The 17,141-nt window shown below is 50.4% G+C and overlaps 1 protein-coding gene across 1 annotated transcript in view; it reads left to right on the top strand.

Annotated features, from left to right (window-relative positions):
• The window catches only part of CORO7 (coronin 7), a 98,087-nt gene extending 82,723 nt beyond the window's left edge, over positions 1-15,364 (top strand). The window contains exons 19-28 of the mRNA XM_083152673.1: positions 1,129-1,271; positions 2,313-2,417; positions 2,572-2,657; positions 2,750-2,891; positions 3,299-3,388; positions 4,237-4,353; positions 4,455-4,590; positions 4,747-4,835; positions 14,059-14,145; positions 14,875-15,364. Of these exons, the coding sequence (XP_083008799.1) occupies positions 1,129-1,271; positions 2,313-2,417; positions 2,572-2,657; positions 2,750-2,891; positions 3,299-3,388; positions 4,237-4,353; positions 4,455-4,590; positions 4,747-4,835; positions 14,059-14,145; positions 14,875-14,880 (1,001 nt within the window). The 3' untranslated portion in view covers positions 14,881-15,364. The remainder of the gene's footprint in view (positions 1-1,128; positions 1,272-2,312; positions 2,418-2,571; positions 2,658-2,749; positions 2,892-3,298; positions 3,389-4,236; positions 4,354-4,454; positions 4,591-4,746; positions 4,836-14,058; positions 14,146-14,874) is intronic.
• The last annotated feature ends 1,777 nt before the right edge of the window (positions 15,365-17,141 follow it).

The following is a 17,141-nucleotide window of genomic DNA, read 5'->3' as shown; positions in this document are numbered from 1 at the left end:
TAGGAGAGATGGTTGCACCCCTCAGTGTGAGTTAGTTAGGAGATATGGTTGCACCCCTCAGTGTGAGTTAGTTAGGAGAGATGGTTGCACCCCTCAGTGTGAGTTAGCTAGGAGAGATGGTTACACCCCTCAGTGTGAGTTAGCTAGGAAAGATGGTTGCACCCCTCAGTGTGAGTTAGCTAGGAGAGATGGTTGCACCCCTCAGTGTGAGTTAGCTAGGTGAGATGGTTGCACCCCTCAGTGTGAGTTAGTTAGGAGAGATGGTTACACCCCTCAGTGTGAGTTAGGAGAGATGGTTACACCCCTCAGTGTGAGTTAGTTAGGAGAGATGGTTGCACCCCTCAGTATGAGTTAGGAGAGATGGTTACACCCCTCAGTGTGAGTTAGCTAGGTGAGATGGTTACTCCCCTCAGTGTGAGTTAGTTAGAAGAGATGGTTACACCCCTCAGTGTGAGTTAGCTAGGTGAGATGGTTGCACCCCTCAGTGTGAGTTAGGAGAGATGGTTACACCCCTCAGTGTGAGTTAGCTAGGTGAGATGGTTACTCCCCTCAGTGTGAGTTAGCTAGGTGAGATGGTTGCACCCCTCAGTGTGAGTTAGGAGAGATGGTTACACCCCTCAGTGTGAGTTAGCTAGGTGAGATGGTTACTCCCCTCAGTGTGAGTTAGTTAGAAGAGATGGTTACACCCCTCAGTGTGAGTTAGCTAGGTGAGATGGTTGCACCCCTCAGTGTGAGTTATCTAGGAGAGATGGTTGCACCCCTCAGTGTGAGTTAGCTAGGAGAGATGGTTGCACCCCTCAGTGTGAGTTAGCTAGGTGAGATGGTTGCACCCCTCAGTGTGAGTTAGTTAGGAGACATGGTTGCACCCCTCAGTGTGATTTAGCTAGGTGAGATGGTTGCACCCCTCAGTGTGAGTTAGCTAGGAGAGATGGTTGCACCCCTCAGTGTGAGTTAGCTAGGAGAGATGGTTGCACCCCTCAGTGTGAGTTAGTTAGGAGACATGGTTGCACCCTTCAGTGTGAGTTAGTTAGGAGACATGGTTACACCTATAAATGGACAGATTATTTCTCAGCATATCTCCGGTGTAACCCTTGTCAGAGCTGTATTTCTCACCTTATTACTTTGCAGCTCACAACGAGCGGATATACACATTGCGTTTCCACCCCTGCGCCTCCGATATCCTCGCCTCTTCCTCCTATGACATGACCGTGCGAGTGTGGAACCTGAAGACTGGGAAAGATGTGTTATCCCTGCAAGGTCACAAGGATCAGGTGACACCTCCAGACCCCAACCTATACCATACAGGGTGCTATATGTAATGCAAGGTTATACAGCACAGGGATACTGCAGTCAGAACTAATATACAGCAGCGGTGATAGTAACATGATTTATAACAATACAGTGCACTTCACTAAATCTTTCTGGCATAAAGAAATGTGTTAAATGTGAATAAATGCTGATTTGTGCAATTGATCGCAATTGGGTGGGAGGAGTTATACAGGAAGAGAGCATGGCATTTAATATTTCAGAAGGAGACCTCTGCCATCAGGCCACATAATTAGCAACCAGGGGCCCTGCTTCTGTAATGGTGGGGCCCCCATCTGTGCATGCAGTACCAAATTGCAACCTGATTGAAAAGCTAGGCACTCTAATGATCAGCCACAGTGTCGGTCAGGCGCAGCAGACAACACAAGTTTTTACACCCCCTGCGCAACCCTCCCTCCCCAGCGCCACATCCACTTGGCTGCAGCCTAAGGGAGAGAAATCATTCCATGGTCACTGGGAGTAGAGCAAAAAAAAAAAAAGTAGTGACGTTCTGTCTCTTAACCCCATGCTGCACTGCAGGGGGGGTGGAGCAGAATAGACTCCTCAGGGGAGGGACATGTAGGAGGGGCGTGTCATAGCTCAAATCTAAACTGCAGTAGAAATATAAAGCTGGGCTGCATGCAAAAGCCGCCAGTATTTACCCTGCATGTAAACATAATACATGCATTTGCCCACCTTGAATTGCAGCATGGTCTGCCCAGATGCAAAAACTTGCTGCGTTTTTTTTTTTTTTTGCTTTGCTTTAAAGTCAGATTTAGCCCTGTTTGTATCTGGGAACATGGATAAAAAGAAAAGATAATTAATGAATACAAAACTTAAAGGGTGAAATGTAACAGGATGAGCGATTCAGAAAGTGAGAGATTTGGTAGGAAATCTCCAGTTTTTTTAAAGCGGCAATCATTGACATGTTGGGCTCAGTTGCCTTAGAGGGGTGATAGAGCTTCTGCAGAGCAGTCAGATGCTGTGACCTGTATTGTCCTCTACAGATCTTCTCCCTGGCATGGAGTCTGGATGGAAAGTACTTGGCAACCTGTAGCAAAGATCAGCGCATTCGCATATACGAGCCACGGGTCTCCAGCCAACCGCAGCAGGTCAGACCTTGTTGGGTGACGGACTATCTCCTGCGTTTCACAAAGTGTCTGTCTCTTTCTACACATTCCATAACTTTTTCTGCGCTGTTACCTGTGCACCGCAATGGCCCTCATCGCACATATCAGGTGATTCTCCTTCTACATCCACTCACAGGAAGGGGCTGGACCTGAAGGTGGCCGCGGAGCTCGCGTCCTCTGGGTGTGTGATGGCAAGTACCTGCTCGTGTCTGGATTTGACAGGTGAGAGGCCTCCCTGATAACTGTGACAGCCCCACGCATACGCATCATATCGGCCAGGAAGTCTAGAACAATAACAATGTCCTCTCTCACAGCCGCAGCGAACGTCAGCTGACCCTGCACAGCACAGAGGACTTGTCCCGCTCTCCCGTCAGCACCCTCTCTATCGATGTGTCGCCTGCCACACTTATCCCGCACTATGACCCGGACACCGGGCTACTACTGCTCACTGGGAAGGTGATGGTTTGGGATCATTAACCTGCTACTTGTACTATTTAGTGAGCGGAGGTGTATGTTTCTGTATTAATAGTAGCGCCCCCTCCCCCCTGTAGCCACCCACTGTTGTTTTTTAGGATATTCGCCTAAAATGTCTTTCCATAATGATACCCACCCTGCTTTAGAACCGCGTCAATGCGCCTCTGCTTTCTGTGGAAGTTATTCCGGCAGCCATTTTGTGGCCTGTATCTGTACGGAAGGGACTGCCCTCACAAGGAACTAGCATCATTTCTGAGGCACAGTGTTCCTCCTGCCTCTGTAAGGTGTCTCTGGCTCCTTATATCATAGGACCAGCATTAAGTGTGTCTGAGTCCGTGCCACAATGGCTGCACAATGAGACCTCGTCATGTGACTTCTATTCTCCTCAGGGGGACAGCAGGGTGTTCATCTACGAGGTGATACCAGAGCCGCCCTACTTCCTGGAGTGTAACTGCTTCGTGTCCAATGAGCCGCACAAGGTGAGAGTGCCCGCCGCCACGCGCACCGCTTCTTATTTATATTGCCTGAGAGCTGAGCCCAACAAAAGCATTCCGCATAATACCTGTTGGTCCCGTACTAAGGGTTATCCACTAAGATGCGAGTTTGTGAAGGTGTAATGGTGTGTACACACGTTAGATGTGCCTTAAGATCCTATTCACGATCTGATCAGAAGGATCGTGGATAGGATCTTAAGGCACATCCGATTTGCATCCTATCTTGAATATATAGTGCAGATCTGCACTATATAGACAAGGCAGCCAAGACTTTCTGGCTTCCGATACCTGAACGCGCATCGGGATCGGAAGGGTTAAAACCCTTGCGATCTGCATCCGATGCCGATCCGATGTTGACTATATCGTCAACATCGGAAAGGAAATCGGACCGTGTGTACACAGCATTAGACTTCTCAGATCAGATGGACGTGTTTGGGTGTGGCGGTTGCCAGGAGAACGTCTGCTGCCGGAGCGTACAGTAGATCTGGTTACGCTTTATGGTGGTGGCGTTATTCTGTGGGGCTGGTTGTACAGAAAATGTTTGCCTACATAGTGTACTAATGGTATTTCTGTGCTCGGTTAGATCAGTGGTTCTCAAACTCGGTCCTCAGGACCCCACACAGTTCACATTTTTCAGGTCACCTGACAGGTGCACTCATTACTTACTGACACATATTAAAAGATCCACAGGTGGAGCTAATTCTTTCACTTGATTCTGTGAGGTGACCTGCATAACATGCGCCGTGTGGGGTCCCGAGGACCGACTTTGAGAACCTGTGGGCTACATATGTCAGTGTATAATGAATGACGGAAGTTTGATTTGGTTACTGCAGGGCTACCAGTACCTGCGGAAATCGGAGTGCGCTGTGCGGGAGGTGGAGGTTCTCCGCGCCATACGTCTCTCTGCCAGCTCGCTGGAGCCCGTGGCTTTCCGTGTGCCACGCGTGAAGGTGGGTATTGTCTCCGCGGCTCCATAAGTCGCTGTAAGACTAACTAAAACACCTTGCTGGCTTAGTCCGTGTACCATGGTTACATTGTCTCTTCCATGTAGAAAGAGTTCTTTCAAGAGGACGTGTTCCCAGCGTTGCGTGTGACATGGGAGCCAGCCTTGTCATCAGAGGAGTGGCTCAGTGGTAAAGACCAGCAACAGCGCAGCATCAGCCTCTGTCCTGAGGGCATGATTCCAGGTAAACCCCCCCCCCCCACTCCGTGCGGAGCATTGCTGTGTCCGTCAGACATGCTGAGCCCATGAGACATGCTGAGCCCATGAACACACTCCATTCTCCGCTGCATCAAACCCTATTTGCGGACAAATATTACCCATAGTCCTCCTCTCTCTACAGTCAGCCAAGCTCCAAAAGAGGCACCAACCAAGAAGGTCCCCTCTTCCGTGTACATCCAGCAGAAGACGGACGAGCAGAAGAAAGAGGAGGTCAGATTTCTCAATCATCTGTCTCTCACAGCAATATCTCCGCAGTGGAGACCTTGTTAGCGAATACTAGTAGACGTGTAACCGTTGTCTAAGTGGGGGCAGCCATATTATATTATACGGTGTCCCCCAGGGTTCTGTCCTAGGCGCCATGCTCTTCTCTCTGTACACCTCTTCCCTGGGTGCACCTTTGGCCTTCAATTCCACCTCTATGCCAATGACATGTAACTATACCTACACACACACACACACCACCCCAGCCCCATCTCCTCCAGTCCCCGGCTCTGCTGCCTGGATGTCACTCTTGACTTCTCCCTCTCCATCGCCCTCTCACATCTAATCTCTGGCTCAAGTGCGTGTATACATATTTTCTTCAGCGGTAGACGTCAGGGGCCCCAGGGATAACATTGGGTCTAGGAGTGACGTCACGACCAATCCAGCACCAGAAAGGTTAAACTTCTGGGCTGCTCAGAGACAGCCCCTGGGCTCTCACCTCCTATACCCCGCCTCCCAGGCTAGTCAGTTTTTATCGTGCTGGCAGGAGCCAACACGCATTAGAAAGGTGCTGCTATAATAGCAGCATAAAACTTTTAATTTTTTTTTTTTTATTCTTATTTTTACACTGACCGGAGTCAGTGACAGAGCAGCAGCGCCGGGGGTCTGTTAGACACCTGCACTGCGCTCCATCACCCGGGACCCGGCAGCCCAACACCACCCACGTGGTTTCCACAAGCGGAGGTGTTCGGCTGGCTCTAGAGCACTGGAGAGCACAGCCGCAACGGGGACCGGGACGACAGCGGTGAGCCGCTTACAGGTAACGCGCTCCCCGCTGGGAGCGCGCGCGCGCATGGTTAATGGCAGCTGAGCAGCCCGGCGAAGGGGGATCGCCGGGCTGCACTAGCAAGCGGCAGAACCGCCGCCTTTTGAAAAGTGTTGAGCGCTCTGTCCCGCTGGACCACCAGGGAGATGTTGAGTGTGGGCAGTGGCGTCGGTACGCGGGGCCGCCCGGCAAGCACCGGATCCCCGCCATTTTACCGGCGCCACATGAGTCATATATTCCCAGTGGCCATTTGCTAGCAGGGGGAGGGAGCCTCTCCTCACACAGCCCCTCCCCCGGAGACAGGAGCTAGGATGTACCCACGGGGTTTCCAGCCCTGATCTCTTCCTGCCTGCCTGCTGCACGTGTTGGAAGGACACAGAGAGCTTTCTGCCAGTCTGGAGTTCCATCTCTTCACGGCCGGGCCATCTGGGCAAATCCCCCCTGTACCTCTCCTTCAAGGATACCAGGTTACAGTAATTTATGCTCCTGCCGGCCTTAGTGCTTTGCGGAGCTCAGTGCCAGGTTTTTTATTTTGCATTGTATGCTCTGTTTGTGTGCTGTGTCTCATATTGTCTTAACACTATCACTGCCTGTCAGAAAGTATATTGTGTTAATTGTTACAGTCAGCTGCCTCTTGTACAATGTCAGAGGAAAGCGGTGACGACACATGGGCGCCTATATTGGTGTCCTGCACGCGTTGCAGAGCGGGCGTACCCCAGCTTGTAGAGGGGTTATGCCTACAATGTATAAAAACACATGCGCAGCCCCCTGTGGCAGCTCCCCCGCGGGAACCTGCTTGGGCCCAGCTTACCCAGGTCATGTCGCAGTTAATAGACAAGCTCTCTGCTGCACCATCCCTGCAGCCGGGACCGTCCGTGTCTCGGCCATGTGCCCCCCCCGAGGAGCCAGCATGGGCGCGTGCTTTGGCAGACTCAGTTCAGGGCATCCGTGCCTCTTTAAAGGGTAAATCCCGTAAGCCCCGGGGTGGGGAGATTCCTTCTACCCTCACCCATCAGGATACGGATGTAGATACTGATGAGGAGGAGGATCAGCTGGTTGACGACACAGTCGACGCAGATGCTGACGACACCTCTAGGGGCGACATAACAGCAAAAGTCGATGTAGAAGCCCTGGTAATTGCGGTTAGAGACGTGTTACATTTACAGGAGGTCTCTGAACCCGTACAGTCTGGGGGCCCATCTTTTAAGCGTCACAAGCAGACGCGGACAGTGTTCCCTAACTCTTCGGAGCTAGAGGATGTCCTTGGGGAGGCCTGGGTGTTACCAAATAGGAAGTTTCCGCTCCCTAAGCGGTTTAATTCCCTGTACCCGCTCCCTCCAGAGGATAGAGTTCGCTGGGAGACTCCTCCCAAGGTGGATGCACATATCGCTAAGATTGTGCGTTCCAATACTTTGCCCATTCCAACCGCCTCTCTTAAAGATGCCGCTGACAGAAAGTTAGAGAACTTTCTTAAGCTGATTTTTACAACAACTGGGGCGGTTGCACGACCTACCCTGGCATCTGCCTGGGTGGCAAAGGCCATGGTAAAATGGATTTCTCTCCTCACTAATATTATTACTGAGGGAGATAGTGTAGATGACATGTTTCCTATTCTTGACATCATGCATCAGGCTGCACTATATTTGGGAGAGGCTGCATTAGATGCAGCCACTCTTACTTCAAGAGCATCTGCCTCGGCAGTGGCGGCACGACGATCCCTGTGGCTTCGCTCTTGGAAAGCGGATACTGAGTCCAAACAAACTCTAGAGGCATTACCCTTTGCGGGTTCTCTATTGTTTGGATCAGAGCTGGACAAAATCGTGGCCACGGTGGCTGCCTCAAAGGCGGCTTTCCTGCCATCCACTCCTGCTCCACGTCCTCGACCGGCGTTCCAGTCCTTTCGTTTCCAGGGCAGGGGTAGGGGACAGTCGTTCACAAAGACTCAGGCCCAACCCGCAAAGCCCTCTAGGGCCAGAGGAAAACGTCCCTGGCCCACTAGACGTGCTGAACATAAACCCGAGGTTAAGCCCTCGGCATGATGGGCCGGCGCTCCACCTGGGGGATCCCAGGGTGGGGGGTCGCCTGCTTCGGTTTTCACACATGTGGCTGGAGTCCACGACAGACGCTTGGGTTCGAGACTTAGTCTTCAAAGGCTATTCTATAACCTTTCGCCGTCGACCACCAAGCTCGTTCTTTTCAACAAGTTCTCCCAAAGACTTGGAAAAGCGCGTAGCCCTGGAACAGGCCATACAAAAACTACTTTCAGCAGGTGTCATTGCTCCCGTTCCAGTGTCGCAACAAGGCACAGGTTTCTACGCCAGTCTTTTCTTGGTACGGAAGCCCAATGGGACCTTCCGTCCCATTTTAAATCTAAAAAGACTAAACAAATTCCTTCGGGTCCCGAAGTTCAAAATGGAGACCTTGCGGTCCATTGTTCTGGCATTGCAACCAGGGGACTACATGGCATCCCTCGATATACAAGATGCGTATCTACATGTACCCATCAAACAAGAACACTGGCGGTTCCTCAGGTTTGCGCTGCAGGACCGTCACTTTCAATTTCAGGCACTACCTTTCGGCCTGGCCACAGCTCCCCGCGTATTTACGAAGGTCATGGCAGTGATGTGCAGTGCTCTTCGCCACCAGGGTGTTCGGATTCTCCCATACCTGGACGATCTGTTGATCCTGGCTCAGTCGCCCCAGGTTCTCCAGGCACACTTGACCAAGGTCGTGGCAGTCCTGGAACGCCACGGCTGGATAATCAATTGGCCAAAGTCATCCATAGTCCCTACTCAATCTATGATTCACCTAGGGGCCCTGTTGGACACAGTAAATCAGCGGATTTACTTGCCGGAGATACGCCGCAAGGCCCTGCAATCCAGAGTTCAACATCTTCTCTCACTCAGGTGTGTCTCAATACATGCCTGCATGAGGGTGCTGGGCTCCATGGTCTCGACCTTCGACATGGCGGAGTACGCTCAGTTCCACTCTCGACCATTACAACGGGAAATTCTGAGGAATTGGTCGGGGTCATACTCCAACATAAGGTCACACCTGATTGTCTTATCACCGGCAGCTCGGAGTTCCCTGTCATGGTGGCTTCTAGATCAGAACCTCATGGAAGGGAGGCCTTTTTGGATCCAAAAGTGGACTCTCCTCACCACGGATGCCAGTCTTCGTGGTTGGGGAGCAGTCACATGTCAGAAATCCTTTCAGGGGCTTTGGACTCCACAGGAATCCTTGCTATCCATCAACACTCTCGAACTAAGAGCTGTCTTACTAGCTCTCCGCCAGGCAGAGCCTTGGCTTCAAGGTCACCCGGTGCAGGTACAGTCGGACAATGCGACGACGGTGGCTTATATCAACCACCAGGGTGGCACTCGGAGTCGAGCAGCTATGGCGGAGGCCTCTTGTATCTTCCAGTGGGCGGAGAACAAGATCCCGGCATTATCGGCAATCTTCATCCCGGGACTTCTCAATTGGGAGGCGGACTTCTTGAGTCGGCAGACTCTGGATGCCGGAGAATGGACCCTACATCCGAAAGCATTTCAGATGTTGGTAGACCGGTGGGGCAGACCGGAGGTGGATCTGATGGCATCTCGCCACAATCACCAGGTCACCCTGTACGGTTCCAGGTCTCGAGATCCGAACGCTTGCATGGTAGACGCTCTGTCAGCCCAGTGGCCGTTCGCTCTCATGTATGCCTTTCCCCCATTTTCACTCCTTCTCCGAGTTCTTCGCAAATTGAAGGCAGAAGGGGGCACGATGATCTTGGTGGCCCCTCATTGGCCTCGGAGGATCTGGTTCTCAGATCTGCAGGCCCTGTCAGTGGCCCCTCCAATCCGGCTACCTCTGTGGCCGGATCTGCTATCGCAAGGGCCGTGCCTCCATCCCGATCTGCAGCGGTTATCTTTAACGGGGTGGCTGTTGAGACCGCCTTGTTAAAAGCTAAAGGCTTTAATTCACGGGTGATTTCGACTATGCTCAGAGCTCGTAGGCCTTCTTCGGCCGGTGCTTATCATCGCATCTGGCGAGCTTACTTCGCCTGGTGTAGCTCACGCCAGTTTAACCCAAAAACCTATCGGTTGTCTCGAATTCTGTCCTTTCTGCAAAAGGGTTTAGAGGCCGGCCTTAGACTGTCATCACTAAAGGTACAGGTATCGGCCTTGTCTATTCTATTTCGAAGGAGGCTGGCGTTGTTGCAGGACATCCGCACTTTCTTGCAGGGGGTTTTGCGAATTCAACCTCCGTTTGTCCCACCGGTTGCTCCATGGGATCTTTCTCTGGTTCTTAAGGCTCTACAGCAGGGGTGGCCGGACTTTTACAACCCGGGATCTACTTTTTGTACACTTACTAACCGGGGATCCACCGACATCTGCCCGTGTGTAAAATATACCACTCCACATGCAATACCTCCCTTACACATTATGCAACACGGAATGAGATAAACTTCACATTACAGTAATGCCACACATGATGAGCTAAAATTCACATTCTGACACAGGGAATGTGCCCGAAATTCACATACTGACACAGGGAATGTGCCCGAAATTCACATACTGACACAGGGAATGTGCCCGAAATTCACATACTGACACACAGGGAATGTGCCCGAAATTCACATACTGACACACAGGGAATGTGCCCGAAATTCACATACTGACACACAGGGAATGTGCCCGAAATTCACATACTGACACAGGGAATGTGCCCGAAATTCACATACTGACACAGGGAATGTGCCCGAAATTCACATACTGACACAGGGAATGTGCCCGAAATTCACATACTGACACACAGGGAATGTGCCCGAAATTCACATACTGACACACAGGGAATGTGCCCGAAATTCACATACTGACACACAGGGAATGTGCCCGAAATTCACATACTGACACAGGGAATGTGCCCGAAATTCACATACTGACACACAGGGAATGTGCCCGAAATTCACAAACTGACACAGGGAATGTGCCCGAAATTCACATACTGACACAGGGAATGTGCCCGAAATTCACATACTGACACAGGGAATGTGCCCGAAATTCACATACTGACACAGGGAATGTGCCCGAAATTCACATACTGACACAGGGAATGTGCCCGAAATTCACATACTGACACAGGGAATGTGCCCGAAATTCACATACTGACACAGGGAATGTGCCCGAAATTCACATACTGACACAGGGAATGAGCCCGAAATTCACATACTGACACAGGGAATGTGCCCGAAATTCACGGTATGCAACACGGAGTGACGCAAAATTCTTTTATGCAGTGGGAGGGGGAAGGGCTCTGTTTACAAAAGTTCATCTCAGTTTCTGCCTGTGTTGGGTGGCGGGGGGGAGCATTAGCATATGGGCTAATGGGCCGAAGGTGCGGGGGGCGGGCAGTTGACATCACCAGATGTCAGCTGCCCGCCCACTTCCCCCCGAGCGTACACGCATATTTAAAGTTTCTCAGGGCAACCTTACATATGCGTGCACCTTCCACATCTGTTGATGGTCGGTGACCATCTAAAGATGCGGGAGGTTCACACTGACATGCGAAACATCCATTTGCATGCTGTGCAAAGGAACACACCTTGCAGACAGTGGGCTGGTATACCACCATTCGCAAGGCGGGGTTAGGTAGACTCGCAAGGCTGCAAATTCGCAGTCTTGCGAATCAACCAGCATAACCCCCAATAAATATAGAGTAGCTAAGGAAATCTTTGCAATATATCAGAGATTATTCATTTATCAAAATTATCTATAGTTTTTATATATATATATATATATATATATATATATATATATATATATATATATATATATATATATATATGCAAAATCCTTCTATAAAAAAACACATATTACAAAACAATTAGCAGAACACATAGAAATATACCAAACAAGTAAAATATATATATATATATATATATATATATATATATATATATCCCCCTACTTTTTCTTAGTGGCTTCCACCTGCCAGACAGAGCCAGACTGTCCGTGGAGCCTGGACTCGTGAGGGGAGCCGGAGATAATGCACTGCTGTCCGCGGGACCACACTACAGAAGCAGGGAGGATCCCGATCATTGGTGCGGCCGCCGTCCCCTCCCAGCATATTAAGCACAGTGGCACTCCTGTCCCTGCTGCGTACCGTGCTCCCAGCTCTGTCCTACTGCCGCTGAGCCTTTGAAGCTGAGCCTTCCAGTCGGCTCAAGCAGCGCTGCTTCCTGCATTTCACTTGCAGACAGTGCGCGGGTGACATCACATTGTGCACCCGCGCACTGCATTTCTGGGAACGCTGAAGCCTCTGTTCTATCAGAGGCTTCAGCGGCTATGTGTGTGCAGGGAACTTGATCGCGATCTACCCGCGGGACCTCCGCGATCGACAGGTAGATCGCGATCGACCTTTTGGCCACCCCTGCTCTACAGGGTCCCCCTTTTGAACCATTGCGATCAGTGGATCTATCTTGGCTTACATGGAAAACTGTTTTTCTGCTGGCCATTGCTTCGGCCAGGAGGGTTTCAGATTTATCGGCTCTGTCCTGTCAGTCTCCTCTTCTGGTTTTCCACCCTGACAGGGCGGTCCTTCGAACAGTCCCTTCACACCTTCCCAAGGTGGTGTCCAAATTTCACGTTAATCAGGAGATGGTGGTCCCAGCCTTTCGGGGGCCGGAGGCATCTCCTGAACAGCGATTCCTAGATGTAGTGCGAGCGTTACGTATCTATGTGCGCCGTACTAAAGCACTTAGGAAATCTAACTCTCTCTTTGTCCTCTATGGATTTCAGAAAAGAGGTTGGCCTGCTACGAAGCAGACCATTGCCCGGTGGCTAAGGTCTGTCATCAAACAAGCTTACTTGGGTGCCGCCCTTCCGGTTCCAACGGGCGTCCGGGCTCATTCCACGAGATCTGTGGGTGCGTCTTGGGCTGTTAGGGGTGGTGCGACAGCAGAGCAACTTTGCAAGGCGGCGACGTGGTCGTCTCCTCATACATTCTTACGCTTCTATGCGTTTGATACGTTTACCTCACAAGACTCGGCATTCGGCCGGAGTGTATTGGCTGCGGCCCAGGCGCGCCCCCACCCATAGGTGGCTGCTTTAGGACATCCCAATGTTATCCCTGGGGCCCCTGACGTCTACCGCTGAAGAAAATGATATTTATGTCTTACCTGTTAAATATCTTTCTTCGAGGACGTCAGGGGCCACAGGGATCCCTCCCTGGCGCGCCTACTTCATGATATTAACATTAAGAGTTACTCCGTTGAGTCAACTTAGTTAAAATTTCCTCGGTTGAGGGTGTTTACACTTGTTACAAGTTATGGTTTCTCTATTGAGCAACCACACATACACATATATTTGTTGAGTGTGTTTCTGTATGGGTTTCTCTTCCTTCTATCTTGTCTCCTGCCTGGCTTGGGAAAAAAACTGACTAGCCTGGGAGGCGGGGTATAGGAGGTGAGAGCCCAGGGGCTGTCTCTGAGCAGCCCAGAAGTTTAACCTTTCTGGTGCTGGATTGGTCGTGACGTCACTCCTAGACCCAATGTTATCCCTGTGGCCCCTGACGTCCTCGAAGAAAGATATTTAACAGGTAAGACATAAATATCATTATCCATCTCACTGGCTGCCTGCACTACCAGCACTCTCCACCTCCAGTCAGTTCTCAACTCTGCGGCCAGACTCATCTTCCACCGCTCCACTGCTGCCTAGCCCCTTCACCAAAATCTGCACCGACTCCCATTCCCCCACAGAATCCTCTTCATACTCCGCACCCTCACATACACGGCCCTCTCTAACTCCAATGCTCCCTACATCTCCAACCTCATCTCCCTACACACTCCCTCGTGCCCTCTCCGGTCACCTCCCCTCTACCCTGGTCATGGCATCCCAAGCACATTTCCAAAATTTTTCCTGCTCTTTCCCCATCACTAGATCAAGCGTACCCTTCCGCATAACCTAGTACCAAGGCCAGTCTTCCTATCCCCAGCCTCATGCCTTGGCCATCCCTACCCTGCTCATTTCCGGACATCAGGCCTCCTGGCCTGCACTTCATGTCACCTGTCTGTCTCCCCCACCTCTAGATTGTAAGCTCCTTGGAGCAGGGCCCTCTTACCTCCTGTTCTCTTAGCCCTCTTCTACTACACTGCAGTCTATACCTGCAGCTCTTCACAGTCTTGCTAAGGGCAGGTTCTGACAAGCCGCCCCTGGTAGTACGCGGACATCTTCTCTGCTTCCCGACATCCCAGCTGTATTGTGAGAATTGTGCTGCTGTTACCTGTGCTCTATGTGCCCTATGTAAGGCGCAGCCAACTACTTGTGGCACATTATAATTAAAATGTAATCGTTATACCAATACTCATGAGAGAGCATGTGCCCATAAATGCATAGAGCCGACAGTTCTCTCTTATTTCCTCAGCTGCTGAATGCCATGGTGGCAAAACTGGGGAACCGGGATGACCCTCTGCCCCAGGACGCCTTTGAAGGGGTAGATGAGGATGAGTGGGTGAGTGAATTGCACAAGATGTTTTGGGATTGTGGGAGGATACACAGGGACAAAATACATACACCATACAGTGAGGGACTTATCCAAGAAATCCGTACTGCTCACCACTTGCCTTAATTCATTATCTCCTTTAGCAAATTTGGACATGACCAAAAAATTGCATGACCTTTTTATATGGCCGAAACTTGGCCCTAAAGCTGTTGTTGAACTACGCATCCCAGCATGCCCTGCTACAGCTTTGCTATTTGGACATGCTAAAACTGTTGCAGGGCATGCTGGGATGTGTAGTTCAACAACAGCCTGAGGGCCAAAGGTTTCACATCTTTTCCTTAGGAGGTCCTCTTAGTTTTCCAGCCATCTCTCGCACAGCCCCACTCTGTTATGGCACCCACAGAGGAGTAGGTCATGTTTGGAGCATGCAACCATATTTGTAAGAGTAAGGACGCACCAGTCTCCAGTGGTCCTGGGCTCTCTGCATTCTCAATGCAGTCTTAGAATGGTGTATAATGGACTTTTGTAATGAATGTTAATAGTAATAATCTCCTGGTTGAATTTTCACGATCCCAGTCCGTTGCTTCAGTTCTGATTACGCTGGATCTGTTACACGTACATCACACCATATTCACATGATCATAGGAACACACATGTATGCCTGACACGTGTACATAGCCAGCCGTGTACACAGACACTGTCTGCTCTCCTCACAAGTCTGTGTTTTGTCTCTTTCAGGATTAGACGTGACCTTCCGTGCTCCCAGCTGCCCGCTCGCCCCTCACCTCTCTCCCCTGTAACTGGAAATGCCCCGCTTCTGATACATTCCAATCCCAGGGAAAATATAAACTCAGTCCAACTGTTTACACGTTCCCAGCATTCCTGGCTGTGAGGCGCTGGATGACGCTGACGGATCAGCTTATGGCGTCTGATGATGTCACTTCCTGTTCGCCTCTTGTGCATGTGACATTGGGTGCGCTGGGGATGTTCTTAGCACAATCTTTATTATCTCGTTTACAGACCTGTATTATTCCCAGTCAGGGACACAATCTGTATTTCTCCTCAGTGACCTAGTTTTGAATAAGGGAACAAATCTAATGGGACCTCCTGGTCCAAAGTTGACCTGCCATGTAGAAGCCATATAATGTTACTTACACAGGGACTAATCGCAGCATTGCCAAATCTGCCCGCCGGGCCTGCCTTATCTTCTAATAAAACGGTGAAACGACCACAGTCTCTGCCTGTTGTGTTCAGTCTGTGCTGAGTATTAGGGGACCAGTAACAAGGAAGCTTTTAGTAACATCGCGATACGGATGACCAGCGATCAGAATACCAACACCGGCATCCTGACACAGGGTATCCCGACAGGGGTCAGGTAAGTATACTTGTGTGTGGTGGAGTCTCTGAATCTGTACACCAAGTCACTGTCCCTGTCACATGTCCTCACTGCCTTGTCCTCGCTGACATATCACTTATCTCCTGATATACTCTGTGCTGTTGGGGTACACTGCTCATTTACTCAAGTAGCCCTATCTTGTTGCAGAGGGACAGTCAATTGGCATCACTGCTGTAACCAACACTCTGGCGGCATCTTGTGGCCATACAAGGTAATGCATCATTAGCAGCTAGTAAGTGAGACACAGTGACGGGGCGGGGAAATGCTAGGGTGCTGATTATAGACTGCTAATATCTAGGACACAACCAAGGAATTCCATACACCCTGGCCTGTGGGAGGACCACAGCAGAGATATGTTTTGCGATCCCTGCGTCATACATGGGGTGATGCTAAATATATGCAGTTAACCCACAATAATAGGTGTCCTTAGGGAATAATAATAAATGATACATGGGCTCCATAGTCGGCTTCCACATGGGAGGAAAGTGACACCTCCTACCTGGTGCCTCAGTGAGGCATTGGGGACACAACTCGCCTACCGTTCTGGATCACCCTTAGGTGACAAACAGTAAGTAACTCAGCGGCCATGGCTTGTCTTGTTCCTGTGGCTGTTACATTTCTGTACAATATAACAGCATCACCCCCAGTAACTTTCTATGCCCTGCCTTATGCATCTTGGCTTATAGACCCTAAATACCAGGTTTGCCATCATAGATGTGGGCAGCCCCATTACACGTCATTGTCCTGCCTGCATCTGCCCCCAGACCCAGAGTTCTCTTGCAGAGGTGTAGGCCTAATATGAAGAGACATCACTTCTAGAGCCTCATGTATGTGCTGTACAGACAGACACACAGGAGGCTGCTGTATTACTGGGCTCCATAGTAGCGTAGTCCAGTGCTTCTCATACCCAGTCCTGGGGACACACTGACACGGCGTGTTTTCCACATAGCCTGGTTTAAGCACAGGTGTAGCCATTACTGACTTGACACAATTTCTTAAAATTCGCTAACTGTTCCACTTGTGATTCTGTGAGGATACCTGGAAAACATGCACTGCTAGTCAGGGCCAGATTAAGAATGGGGCCCCTTAAGCTGTTCACACATGGTACATGAACCCTGTAAGTATGGATCTGTGTGGGTTGTTGGCCACAGACTTGGATAGCGCTAAATTGTTCCGCTAAAACAATGTGCTCCCGGAAGAAAGGACTCCAGAAAATGTGATCCATACATACTAAGGACGGGATGTACTAAAGAAAAAAATGCAGTAAAAACCCTGCGCCCACTAGCATCTCCGGGCTCTGCGCATGTTCCAGGTCACAGATCCAGAAGACCAGGCAGCGGCGGGGATCGCCAATGGCAGCGTATTTCAGTTGGAGCTGGCAATGTGTCCTTACAGAGTGGAGGCCGGGAGCGGGTGTCCTCTGCCCTCATACACTGCTCTAGAACCTGCAACACTCAGAAAAAGGTGTAAGATGCAAAACTAAAATACTGCATCTGAACATTTATCAGCCAGTATTTACCCTGCACAGAAACAAAATCCGATTCACGTCCTTAGCCAAGGTGTTTGTACAGTTAGAGGGTGCATGAGGAAAACGAAGAGGTCTGAGCCA

Source organism: Crinia signifera, chromosome 7, assembly GCF_055691185.1.
Source record: "Crinia signifera chromosome 7, ASM5569118v1, whole genome shotgun sequence".
Classification (NCBI taxonomy): Eukaryota; Metazoa; Chordata; class Amphibia; order Anura; family Myobatrachidae; genus Crinia; species Crinia signifera.
This window is presented reverse-complemented; position numbering and strand designations above follow the sequence as displayed.